The sequence below is a fragment of the Vulpes vulpes genome, chromosome 1, assembly GCF_048418805.1.
Source record: "Vulpes vulpes isolate BD-2025 chromosome 1, VulVul3, whole genome shotgun sequence".
In the NCBI taxonomy this organism is placed as follows: Eukaryota; Metazoa; Chordata; class Mammalia; order Carnivora; family Canidae; genus Vulpes; species Vulpes vulpes.
The window spans coordinates 66,986,160-66,999,383 of NC_132780.1; the positions used below are offsets into that span (position 1 = coordinate 66,986,160).

At 51.1% G+C, this 13,224-nt stretch overlaps 1 protein-coding gene across 3 annotated transcripts in view; it reads left to right on the forward strand.

Moving 5' to 3' along the window:
* The first annotated feature begins 769 nt into the window (after window positions 1-769).
* Window positions 770-13,224, forward strand: part of RPS6KA2 (ribosomal protein S6 kinase A2) — a 347,615-nt gene continuing 335,160 nt past the window's right edge. Inside the window, exons 1-3 of one of the 3 annotated variants that reach the window (XM_072766322.1) lie at window positions 770-1,032; window positions 1,338-1,433; window positions 5,311-5,370. In XM_072766322.1, coding sequence (XP_072622423.1) covers window positions 1,371-1,433; window positions 5,311-5,370 — 123 coding nt within the window. In that variant the 5' untranslated portion in view covers window positions 770-1,032; window positions 1,338-1,370. Of the gene's footprint in view, window positions 1,033-1,123; window positions 1,434-5,310; window positions 5,371-13,224 lie in introns of those variants that run through there. The other 2 variants (XM_072766327.1, XM_072766333.1) reach the window with 2 other exon arrangements.

The window sequence follows — 13,224 nt, forward strand, 5'->3', positions numbered from 1 at the left end:
TGCTGTAGAAATGAATAGATGCATTCGACTTTAACACCATTTCCCAAAAGAGAGGACCAAACACCAGATTAGCACTTAGAAGTCTGGGAGATGAACCTTTTATTCTGAGAGGGAAATGTATAAGACAGAAGACAGACAGAGAAGGCAGGAAGGATGGAAAAGTCCCCTTGAAACACATGCACAAGCCTGGATCCCTCTTCTAGAAACTGGGATCACTGTGCTTCATTTCTGGCGTGCCCCGTTGTTAGGTGCTTTTGGGCAAGTTCCTTCTCGGGGAGCCTCAGGATTTTCCCTGTGAAACTGGATTGTCAAATCCACACTAGATGGAAGTTAAATCGGGAAATGTGCACGATGTGCGCAGTATTCCTCCTGGAACTTGGTAAACGATTGGCCCTACATTGCTTGAATTAGTGTTTTCCTCCCAATCCCAGAAATTGGACAGGTGCTGCCGCTGGCCGTTGAAACAGCCCCCTTGCTTCCCTTCCCTCCCGGGAGGCTCCGAGGCCGCGTTCCCCGGGGCGCGGGGCGGGGTGGTGCGCCCGGGCGCGCGGGCAGGAGCGGACCGCGGGGGCGCAGGCAAGCGAGGCCGCGCCACCTCCTGGGGCCCCGCCCGGGGTCCTGCGGGCCGGGTCCCCCGCTGTCCTCGGTGGAGGGGCGGGGGTCCCCGCGCTCAGGATGGGCTGGGCGCCTGGGAGCAAGCGGGGGGCCCTGCTTCTGCAGCCCCCTTGGCAGCAGTTCCCTGACACCAGGGTTTTCAATCTTCCTGCAGGAAAAGCAGCTTCCCTGCACCTGACTTCCTGGCTCATCCCCTCGTGTGGGGCTAAGGCGGTCTGGTGGGGTTTAGGGAGTGGTTGGCGAAGGAAAGTGTGCGTGTGCGTGTGTGCGCGCGCGTGCCGTGCAGGAGGGAGAAGGGCAGAGCCTGCCGCAGGCCCCTCCTCGCCCCCCCTCTTCCCAGCCCTTGGTTGCTATGCAGTTTCTATGGCAGCAGCATCCTCAGACCCAACTTGCACCCATCATTTAGAGCCAATTAAGGTAAAATAGTGGGGGGAGGGAAGGAGGGAGTGGCAATGGAAGGGGGAGGGGCGAGGCCGGGAATCCGCTGCGAGGCTGCAAGTGCAGGTTCGAGGTCGGGTCTGGCTCTGCTGGTCGGCCCAGCGCAGCGGCAGCAGCGGCAGGAGCGGCCGGAGGGCGCGCAGCCCCGGGCCCGGCCCGCAGCCACACTGCAGACCCCCGGCCCCCGCCCGCCCCCGGGGACCCCCTGCCCGGGCGCTGACCCCCTGCCTGCCCAGGCGCTCTGCACTCTCCCGTGCCTCTCTTCTTTTCTCCCTTACCACCAGTACTTGAACAGAAGGAAAGGAAAGTTTTAAAAAATGCCGATCGCACAGTTGCTGGAGCTATGGAAGAAGATCGAGGTGGAGCCCATGGAGATAGAGGTGAGTGCCCAGGAGAGAAGGATGCGCGCTCAACAGCCTAAGGGTGGCACGCGGGAGGTCTCACAGAATGGATTCCTGCGTGCTGGGGATGATTGTGTGAATACCTAGTGTGTGCCGAGCTGTGTGTGTTGCGGTCTATGTATGCCAGCGTGTGTATGCACCGTGTCTATAGGTGCCCACACGCAGGGCGCTGAGTGGGGTGTAAACTATATGAATGAAGGCAAACGCTTGAAGGAAAAAAAAAAAAACTGTTGCCCTTAAACGAAACTTCAGGATGCTTCCTGAGGTATGTGTGTATCTTGAAGTCATCACAGCTTCCAAACTAATCTGCATCAGTTTGATTTTCCTTCAACAAGTGGCTTTACATGATAAGAACTCCATTTGCTAGAGTGGAGGATGAAACCAGGAGGCAAAACAATGGTGACTTCTTAGGAAACAGAAGGCATGAAGATAATGCGGTCTTAATAGCTTGTGCGTCCACATAAAGAGGAGCCGTGACAAATAAAGAGAAAAGCTAATGAAATGAAAGTGTCAGTGGCCCCTCCCTGGGGGCTGGCTGCTGGGAGTCCCCTCTGATACTGTTTCACTACATGCTTCCCTAGGGACATGGAACTCTCTGGAAGTCTGGTCCATGGAATTTGATTTGCTTAATTTGAATTACAGGTGATCAACATACGTTTTTCTGTGAAGAGTAGGTTCCTCAAAGTTATGCATTATTAGAGCACCCTTAGTCTATTATTAGACTACCTACTAAATCATTAGACATACCTGTGCTGTGTCTCTAGCAACCGAAATTGCTTTCCCAAATGACAAATTCTAATAACTTACTGAATGTTTACAAAATCCAAGCTTTAATTTTTGTCTTATCTCCTATCCCAGCCTCATGCCTATAAATAAATTCTTTTAAATGTTACTTATTTTTATATGTACAGACTATATGTTTAGACATTCATGTAACACTTATTTTATTTTTTTAAAAGATTTTATTTATTTATTCATGAGAGACACACAGAGAGAGAGAGGCAGAGACACAGGCAGAGGGAGAAGCAGGCTCCCCCCAGGGAGCCCAATGTAGGACTCGATCCCGGGACCGGGATCACACCCTGAGCCAAAGGCAGACATTCAACCACTGAGCCACCCAGGCGCCCCTCATGTAACAATTTTAAACTGAACAGGAGAATCTGTTTTATTTATTTATTTTTATTTTTTTGAGATTCTGTTTTAAAAGAGAATTTATTTAATATTATCCATTTAGTATGTTGAGGGGAGCCAAACTAACTTAATGCTTGGGCTATATGTTGCTGTTCAACAGAGGTGGTTGAGCACAGCATAGATATCAAGCCTATTTTTTGGTGGGACAACATGCTGTTGATGCCGGTGACAAGCACCTATATCTAGAGAGGTGACACCTCAGCTGTTCACTGTCATTGACTATTCTGTATGTCCATGATGTCATTCCTGGCAGCCAACACCAGGCCTTTGAATGAGCCTCTCACTTACAAGGGTGGCTAATTCGGGGTTCATTTTTTTCCTTTGGAGGGAGATTTGAGGTTTTAAAAAACTGAATGAATGAATTGAATTAATAATGACTAGTCAGAAGTTTTTTTCTTACTTGCTGGTGCTTTCTGAAGCCCTCTCGGAACTATGTTTGTCTGTGGTGGAGACCCAGCTGGGCCCCCTGAAGGAAGCCCTTCTGCTAGGAGTGGGGGATGATTTGGGTGGGGGCAACACTGTGGATGTGGAGGGCCTTGCAGAATTTCTCGTGGGGCTCCAGACTTTCCATCAGTGCCACTGACCGGAGCTCTAAGGAGCAGCTTGTGTTGTAAATATATCTGAAATCGATTGAAAATGGACCAGCGATGTGTATATTCACATCATTTAAGAAATAAGTCATAGACAGCACTGCCTTGCCACCCCATTTAGAGGGCGAATTTTAAAACTTTTTGAGATTGATGTATATGCAACAGCAAATCACGAAAATTGATAAAGTAGATGGTCCTGGAGCAAAAGAGATTTTCTTCAGGCTTCCTGGGTAAATGTTTTAGGATAGTATACCCTCTGCAGTATGCCTTATGAAGATAGAGCATCCAATCCTATTTCTTTGGAACCCAGAAAATCAGAGCTTTTCCTGGAAAGAGTAAACGTGAAGCATTGGTCCTGAGGCCCTTTGGGTCCAGGGGAAACCTGAATCCACACAGATGTGAAATCTCTCTGCCCTGGAACTCAGAGGCTCATTGTATTTTCCAATTTTGCACATGTTTTATGTTGTATGATATTAAGATATCTCACATATCAAGACATTGGGCAAAACAAATGGAATACATTTGGCCTCCGGACTCCAGATTAAATATCATAAAATCTTTGCATGAGGAGCTTTGTGTGCTTCTTCTTATGAGAGAGTCTGCTGTACGGTGCCAATTGTTCCGTCACTCGCTTTTGCACAAATTTAACACGACTGATGACTGGTTTTCCAGTGCTAGGGACCAGTTTTATCCTAACGTAGGAGTCACTCTGGCCTTGCCTTGTTTTCTCGGACTGGCCTGGGTCAGGCTTGAGGCTCACTGTACTGGGGACACTGTTCTCTGTACGCGAACCAGCTTTGCCTCGGCCCACAAACCAGGGGAAATTCGTTTGACTATCGAGGAAAAGCATTTGCAGTTTTATGAATTGTTTTGAAATATTTGGGTGGTATATTTGACCACTTAATGAGGTGTATTGACAAGGAAACGTGTGCTAATTAGAAACTGGGCCCTCCATAAAATCCCTGAAGAATCTGCCTTAAAGAGAAGCGTGCAGAGTTGTGTGTATGATGTTTTAGCCGGACCCTCAGTCACTGCTTCCAGCAGGTGTAAGGTGGCCCAGGGCATGCCCGGAAGGGGTGTGGGACAAGGCGGAAAAGTGGGAGACAGAGTGAGTCAGGGGGTGCAGAAACCCATCCACAGGGGCTGGTGGGCCCACTCATCCCCTTTCCATGTTCTTTTGAAGGAGTCAGCAGGACCGTCCTTTCTGGGATGTCACCATGCGTTAAAGAAAGGAAAAGTCCCTGTTTTTAAACAATGCAGATCCAACAGGACTCCCTGACATCTCACGGTCTAGAATGTTCGGTACCAGTTGTCTTACGGCTGCTGGGTGAGCCGACCGCCTGGAAGGTAGTGAGCCAGCCGGCTTGGGGCGTGTGGCGGGCGATGCTGTCCCCACTGCCAGCCGTCTGGGGCTCCTCCCTGGAGCTCTCGCCACATCCCTCGGCGGTAGATGCTATTACGTTCCAGACTTAAACAGGGAAACTGAGGCCCAGGTTAAGCAGTTTGCTTTCGGTCATGATGTAGGAAGCAAGACTCAGACACAGACCCTCCCGGTGAAGCCTTATCCTTATGGAAACACTCCACTGTAGGAGTGTATGGGCCAGGAACTTGACCCTGCCCAAGCTCAGTCATTCTCGAAGCATCAGCTGAGACCATGATTTTATTCCATTCAAACAAGAATGGTTGCAGACGCACTCCCTTTGTCACTTTTGTCTTAACCCCTTTAGTCTGGGCCCCACGTGGATCCACAGGTCAGGGACTTACGTAAATCACCTGCTTCCCCGCTTCACTTGTACCATGAGTAATACACGCTTGGCTGACGGGGCAATTTCCAACCGTGGCTGTGAATGCTCCGTGCTCTGCTCACCACCTGCTGTAGAAAGATCCATTTCCTGCATGAAGCTTCACACGGTCACATGCAGATTCAGGTGGGACGGTCCCTCAGTGCACTTGCCCTATTCCGCTGCTGCGCTAGTAGGGAATACCTCGTTCGCCCTTGTGCTGCTTACCTGTAGGATGCTCTTGACAAGAGTGTTGTCATGCTAACTCTCTTCAATGTGTATCTCTGTTGTCAGACCACCGAGGAGGATCTTAACCTGGACGCAGAACCCGCCGCAGAAGATACCGTGGAAGAAGTAACTATACATGTTTTATTACAGCCTGATTCTTTGGGGAGGAAGGTGGGGTGGAGGGAGACGTGGAAGTTTGAAATCAACAGCCCATGAGCGGTTATTTTAGTGAAATATCTGTATGCAAACACACACCGACACAGACACATATATGCACACGTGTGTGCCGTGTGTCGATGATAGCCAATAAATTTCCCTCCAGAGGAATACGTGAAACATGGGAAGAAAAATCACAAACCAGGGTAAAAGACAGAGTCCTTGGGCAGGGACTTTTCAGAGGGGAGATGAGGGATGGTCATCAATAAAGACAGGTGTGTAGGATAACCAGCTGGGGCACGGAAGTGCTAAATGGTTGCACCTGCTGGAAGGTAGGCACCCCGGCCTCCGAACGTGCGTGGGGCCGTGCTCTTGGAGCCCTGCGAGCAGAGGGGGGACACGTCCCTGCCCCCAGGAGCAGGTCAGTGGTGGCAGACCAGCAGCTGAGGGAGATGGGAGGGTGAGGCTGGGAGGAGCACACCCTGCAGGGGCCATGGGGTGGAAAGGCGCCCCGAGCACTGGCTGTCACTGGCTGCATTAGCCTGGTTTCCACACGGTGTGGTGGGGGCACAAGTCTGACCCCAGGGTGCAGGAAAGCGGGTTGGCCTTTAAGGGAGCAGACAAGCCCAGACAACGCAACGTGGGGGAGGCTGTGGTGCCAGCAAGCATGCTCCAGGGGCCTCGGGTAGGGAATCGTCACCTTCCAAAGTTGAATCAACGCCGGAGGAAGGGATTCTGTTGAAGCAGCCGCATTTCTACCGCTTGCAAAGAAGTGCCCTCCAAGGCAGCTGCAGCCGGGAAGGGTGACAAGGCAATTAAGAAGCTTTCACTTCCTGAGTTGCTCAGCCAGGCGCTGCTTGGAACCATAAAAGTTGTAAAATTTGCAATTCTGTTGACTTTTTAAAATAGCTGGGAAGGTACTGTAGCTGGAGGGGTGGATCAGTGAGCACTGCTGGCTTTAAAAAATGGTCTGTTCGGATGCTAAGAACCGTCTTTCACGTCTGTCTAAATGCATGCACACCAATCTGCATTTTAAGCCCAGTGCCACTGGATCTCATGATCACATGACGTAATATGTTGGTTAAATAAAGTAAAAGGGTGCAAAGCTGCTTCATCTTTAGCTGGCAGCCTTTCAGTCCTGCACTTTTGATACTGGAAGTGTGCAGCCCGGCTCTGCTCCTGGCTTTACAAGGAGCTTCCAGCATTCTTGAACAAAACATCTGGCCTGGTGTAGGCTTGCATTCTCTGGGAGAGTAGGTGTGGCCCTGTTCTTGTCAGTTCCATGGAGGTCAAGGCCCTCCTTGCAAATGAACAAAGTCGAAGGCCTAGGGTCTCAGAGAAACCACACCACGCCTGGCCTGCCACTTTTATTTGCACTTTGCTGGGCATTGGTGGGAATTTTGATCACCAGAAACCTTCTGGATGTTTCTTGCAGGCAGATTAATGTGGTACATGAGCAGTTAGGTTCGGGAGGCCAGCTCGTACAGGGGTGCCGACTATTCCTTCTCATAGGCCAAACTGAACACCACGATTATGTCCCAAGATATGCTCAAAAGCGCTTATGCAATTAACAGAGAATTTTCTTAAAGATTATTTATTTATTTATTTATTTGAGAGAGAGAATGTGACTGAGTTCTTAGCACGAACAGGAGAAGGATCAGAGGGAGAAGCAGACTCCCACCTGGCAGGGAGTCTGGTTCAGGACTCAGTCCCAGGACCCCAAGATCATGACCTGAACCAAAGGGAGACACTTAACCAACTGAGCCACCCAAGCGCCCCTAACTGAGAATCTTTAAATTCATTAACAATATTTATTTCCTAAGATTTCCTAGTCTCAAAGTGTCTTATCCTTAACATTTTGGATGGAAATGCAGATGCTGATTTATTGCAGTAAAATCATTCGACCACTTTAAGGTTGATTTTGATAACAGGGGAGACACAGCAAATTATTACTATTTCTTCGTGGTGGGAAAGCAATTTAACTTTGCCTCTTAACAAACGAAGGAAGAAAGTTCCAAACAAATTTTGGGAGTATTTTGCGGGATATAATGCTGATTTGTGATAGGTTCGTGGTGTTGGTGGGGACACTGAGAAATAATGGGACAACAAGCTGCTCACTAAGGTTTCTGATAGATGATGCTGGAAGCAACAGGCAGGTCCAGCCAGCAGCACACGATGCTTACACAACCATCTAAGGGTGGGTTAGAAGCCAGCGCGTCTCTGTGCATCCTCTCTGGCCTTCAGAGGGGGACTGTGCCGTCACCTGTAACTGGAGGATCTGTGGCTCAGACCCATGGAGGAAGTCAGAGTGGAAAAGTTTCATACCTTTGGCCGGTCTGACATGTATGGTGATGATGAAAAATCCTATTTAGGAAAAAAAAAGTCATTCACGTTAACAGCAGTTCATTCATTCAAGCAAGAATATTTGTTGATGACCTGTGGGTGGCACATGGTGCCACCATGGAATGATGACAAAGGAACATGGGTGTGTCCCCAAGGGTACACGGGAGAGGACACAGTAGCCACTGCAGCCTGGCCATCATCTGACATGGTGTCTCTGTGGGGATCGTCTTCATATGGATATATTTTAAAGCATAGAACGCACTGGTACATCTGATGTACGAATATCTCCATGTGGGGTTCTTGTCCAGTTGTATTTCATGTCAGGGCTCTGTCCATGAAAGAAGGTTCTAGAATAAAGACTACAAGTGAGACAGGAAGTTGGTGTTGGAGCTATGTGCCTCTTCTTCACTGCTGTGGAGGGAAAGGCTTCCTCCCCTGGAACACCAGTGCTGGGACAGGGAGGTGGTGTCCTAAGTCCGGGAGGATGGCTGTTGGTTGAATTTCACCTGACACATCAGAAGTGGGCACCCTTGAGAGTCTGAAAAAATGCAACAAACTCCAAACAAACAAACGAACAAAAAACCCTCACCAGATCACATTAGGGAACATTTCAGCTGTGTCTTGAAAGGGTTATTATTGGGAGGGATGTGGGAGAGAGACAGCCCATGGTCGTGGAAGGGAAATCTGGGAGCAGAGAGCTGACCCATGACTGTGTCAGAGGCACCTGCCCTGTGAGGTTTGCACTTCTGCTTCCTGCTTCCTTTTGCAGGTTACGTGCTGCAAAGCCAGGTGGAAGGTGGGGACTTAGGGCCCTACCAGTGTTCATGGGTGACTGCAGAGTCACATGCTTCACCTGGGTGCGCCACCGAGGGCCCCGGTCCCTGGTCCCTGGGGGAGATGGTGTGGTGTGGGGTGGGCCCCTTCCAGGACATGGAAACCAGGCCTCTAAGCACTGCTCAGCCCCAGACTCCATGTCCCTACCCCATCTGTTACCCTTCCATCCCTGTAGTATAGACACAGGTGTTTTTTAAAGACAAGTTTCTAATTTCACAGAACAACCTGCGAAAAATATTGGAATTTGTTGTATGTGTTTTTTTTAAGTGCTTAGATATCAGGGTTACATTTATTAATAAAGATCATTGTCTTGTCTGGTCAACTTTAGAAACCGGGTCCAGATAAGTTCTTCTCAACATTAGCATTGTTTCACTTTATTTCCACGTGATGACAAGGGTGTTTCCCTCTCCCCCCTGAATTTCCACTCTCAGTTTTGACAGGAGAGACTGTGGCATCCGAAGGCAGAGCAGAGCATGGCAAGGGTGGTGGCACCTGCTGAGGGCAGCTACGACTTGGCGGGGAGCTCTGTGGGGGAACTGGGGTAGGAGGGCTCACGGTGAGATGGACGATGCCTCTGGTGGCCCCTCTGAGGACGCTTGAAGATGGGGTCCCCGCTGCTTGGCCACTGGCCTCTTCTCAGGGGTCAGGTGGACCTGTGGGCGCTTATTTGGGGCAGGACATCCTGTGATTCTGAGCATCTGTCAGTGTGACCTCCTTCAGTGACCAGCAGCCTGACTTCCAAGCAGCTACATCTTGGACTCCTTGATTTCTCTGCTCAGGGGAGGGAGGCTCAGAGCGAGGCCAGGGAAGAGATTTGGGGGATCATGGAGAACCCTTTATGCTTGAAGGAAAGAACAGCCCCAAAGTGTTATCAGAACCCTCTGGGCTGGGATCTCTGGGTGGCTCAGTGGTTGAGTGTCTGCCATTGGCTCAGGTTGTGATCTTGGGGTCCTGGGATCGAGTCCTCTGCTCCCAGAGGGAGCCTGCTTCTCCCTCTGCCTTTCTGTGTATCTCTCATGAATAAATGAATCTTAAAAAAAAAAAAAGAAAGAAAAAAAAAAAGAAGAAGAAGAAGAACCCTCTGGGCTAAACTCGTGGTAACAGTGGGATGCCACCCTGGTTGGGGCTGAGCCACCTGCCCCCAGATCACCTGTAGATTCCAGCATATCATCTCTTACCTGTCCCGCCCTGGGGAGCTAGACAGTTACATTGTTCCTTTAAAAAAAGAAAGAAAAAACAACCCAAACTGGTTTGAATAGAAATGAGACAAGAAGAATAATGAAGCCTCAGAAGTAATAAAGCAATTAAGAGCAAAGCAATTACAGTTTAAAGTGATAGTTAGTAGTTTGGAACAGAGATTGATGGTCTTCGGAGCCCTGCTCATTATCTCACTGCCTGTCAAGTGCCTGTCACGTCTCCGGGAGCTGGTGTCATCCCCATCACACCCACCGTGTCAGCCCGTTTACATTCGTGTTTCTTCCTGTTTTTCAGTCCAGCAAAACACAGGCCTCCTTGCAATCCTTACAGAGACTCTGGAGAAAGTGCTGTAAACACAATGTAGTTTGGAGGAAGGGTTGTGTGGCTCAGCAGGTGCAACCCATCTGTATTTAAACGCACGGCGGGGTGGGCCGCAGGAACGCTGACTTCACGAAGCATTAGCATCGACTGAGGCAGAAGTGAAGGAAAATGTGCCATTTCGTGATGAAAACTGTGCAGCATGTTATTTGATGTGTCAGTGGTGGCTCTGCGAGCGTCCACAGCAGACAGGCAGCCCGGCTCTTCTATCTCTCCATCTCTGCGTCACGGCCATCTCGTTGTCTCGTAGGCGTTCACATTCATCTCCGCTGGACGTGGCAGGGTGGCCTCAGCTGGTGTCGTGTCTGAGCTCTTCATCTTTCTGCTTCTGTAACAAAGCCAGCAGCGAGCGCATGTGAGGGTGTTGTCTCTCCGACGATAGAAGGACTGCTCAGTCAGTGCTAACAGGGACGCTCTCTAAACCCCCGGGCACCCACCAGGGACCCCATCCTGCTGCCTTAGATCACCCCATCAGGAGGCTGTGGGTCCCATCCTTGGACAGGCAGAGCAGATTACTCTCATCATTCTGTGTTCCGGCTGGAGCCTGTGTGAACAAGCAAGCAGCCTCGGGGACAGGACAGCAGCAGACGTGGCCTAGGCCGCCCTGCCGGCACAGTGACTATGGATGGTCACATGCAGGAAATGCTGGTTTTCCTGGGGACGAGGGGATCCTGACCAATCCCATCATTGCCAAGGACTGATATTGGGGTGGCTGCTAAATAGTGCAGCGAACACCCAATGAAAGCTGCGCTTCAACCCAGAGCAGCGGGATGGGAAAAGCCCTAAGATCAAGGTTGGGGTGTCCTCTGGGGCCTCCTGTGTTTGAACCCCCGGGAATGACAGTACACCAGTCCCACCAGAGAGGAAACCCAATGACTTGATGAAATAAGAACACTGCAAGTGATTTCCCTCACCTTCCAGCCTTGCTAAGCCCCTGAGAAGTGAGAGGGAGGTCCGTCACTTTCCCTCTGTTTCTCATGGGTGAAACTGAGGCATCGAATATGCTGTGATTTGCTAAGTATAACCCAGAACCAACAAATAAGGGAAATTCAAACCAAAGCTATTCATGCTGGCAGCGTGCTTTCCCTTCCTAGAGTCACCCATCCCCCAGGGTCGCTGATGGGGGCTGACGGCTTCTTGGCTGACGGGATCCGGGCCTGGGGCCAGATGTGGTGGCTTGGTCTTCTCCTCTGGGATTGCAGCGATGTGACAGGTGCCTCTGCCGCCCCACTGGCTCCTTTCTGTCCCCACCCCAGAGGCCTCGGGCAGTGTCCCCACAGCCCGCATCTGCACTTCGTGTGGCCGTGCGGGACTCACTGGCTCAACACCGTCACACTGGGCTTCTCTCTCCCGTTCTCACCAATGTGGGAAAATACGGAATCGTTTTTTATGTGTACAAAACCCCCCAAGAATTACACAAGTTCCTTATATTCTATTAATCTCAAATGGATGATTTGAATGATCACGGCAACAGAGGTTATGTGTATCCTCCCTAGTCATGCCGTAGGTGTGCGGGTAGGAATTCACCGTAACAGGTAGAAAGTCGTGTGGTTTGCGACCCTTCAGATATTTCGGAGGTAATTAAGAGTAAAACAACAAGACGATACTCTTGTGACAGAGATGCAGCTGCGAGCTGGGTGTGGAGACATAGACTTTGCAATTTATGTGAGTCATAAACCTCTCTAGGGAATCATTAAGACATATTTTTCTCCAAGATGTAGTACCAAAACACCCCGCGGTGCCAAACGCATGTTGAGTAAGCAGCCAGCCAGGCATCGGCAGCGTCTGCCCCCATCTGTGCCCTGGCCAGGTCCCCCCTGGCCGCCCAAGGGGGGGCCCGGGTCCCTCGGCCCCACGGCGGATCCCCACCTGGCCCCATGACAAACAGAGCCAACGGCGTGTGCGACTCATGTACAAAGAACTCAAAGTCTCGGTGAAGACATCGTTTTGGGAGCATCTACTGTCTATTTTGGGCTTAACAGAATCATGAGTAAGACCTCCTGTTCTTCAGGAAATCATACTCCTTGAGGATTCAGACACATACACGCCTGTTTCCCAAGTAATAGGATAAATACCAGAGGGTGATTTCTAGCTGCTTCTCGAGATGACGAGGGTCTCCGGCGGTGTGTGTGGCGGTGGATCACAGGCCCGGGGTGCAGGCCTGGCGGGATCCAGCCTCCCCTTCCCCCTCCTCCTGCCCCCCGCCCCCGTCCTCCCCCTCAGTTCTCCAGGCAAATGTCTCAGTGAGCGCTGTGTGCCTGGCACTGTGCCAGGCTCTGGGGACTCAGTGACTCACAGAAGAGAGACAAAAGTCTCTGTCGCGTGGACCTTCCATTTTAGTGTCCTTGCAAAAAGGCAACTCCATGAGACTGCTCCGTGCAGAGGTGAGGGATGACAGGGAGCAGTGGGGATGGAGTGAGGGGGCGGGGGGCATGCCAACAGAGTGCTGGTGCACAAGTCCCCTCCGAGCAGGCGGGGGCCAGGCTGGGACTTGAATGAGGGGACAGAGCAGCTAGGAGACCTGGAGAAGACCGTTCCAGGTGCGGGGTGGAGGAGCAGGGCCGTGGGTACCAGGCTCTGGGTTTTTGGGGAAGCCACGGGGACTGCCAAGGAGGAGCTCATGTGAGAGGAGAGGACTTGGGCTGCTTAGGGGCCGTGGGGAGGCCCAGGAGGGTGGTGGGCGCTGTGGGAGGTTGGCAGGTGTTCCTGTTGGCCCCTCGCATGGCCTCTGGGCCTCCGTCTGCCTCGCCCAAGCTGCTGGGACCATCCCACCAACAGTTACGCCTGTGGTGCTGGGGCTGACAGCTGACCTGGGGGTGCAGGCCGTGGCTTCCTTCTGGAGCTAGGAGGGGAACCTGCCCAGGGCACCTCCTGAGGCCTGTGCACTCGTGGCCTGGTCCAGGCCTCCATCCTCATGGACGTTCTCCTGTGTCTTCCCACGGGGTCATGTTGGACTAGGGCCTACCCAACTGGGATGACCTTCATCCTAACTCAGTTACAAATACAGTGACCATCTTTTTGAATGAGGTCACGTTCTGGGGTCCTGGGTTTAGGACTTTCGAGGGCAGAGTT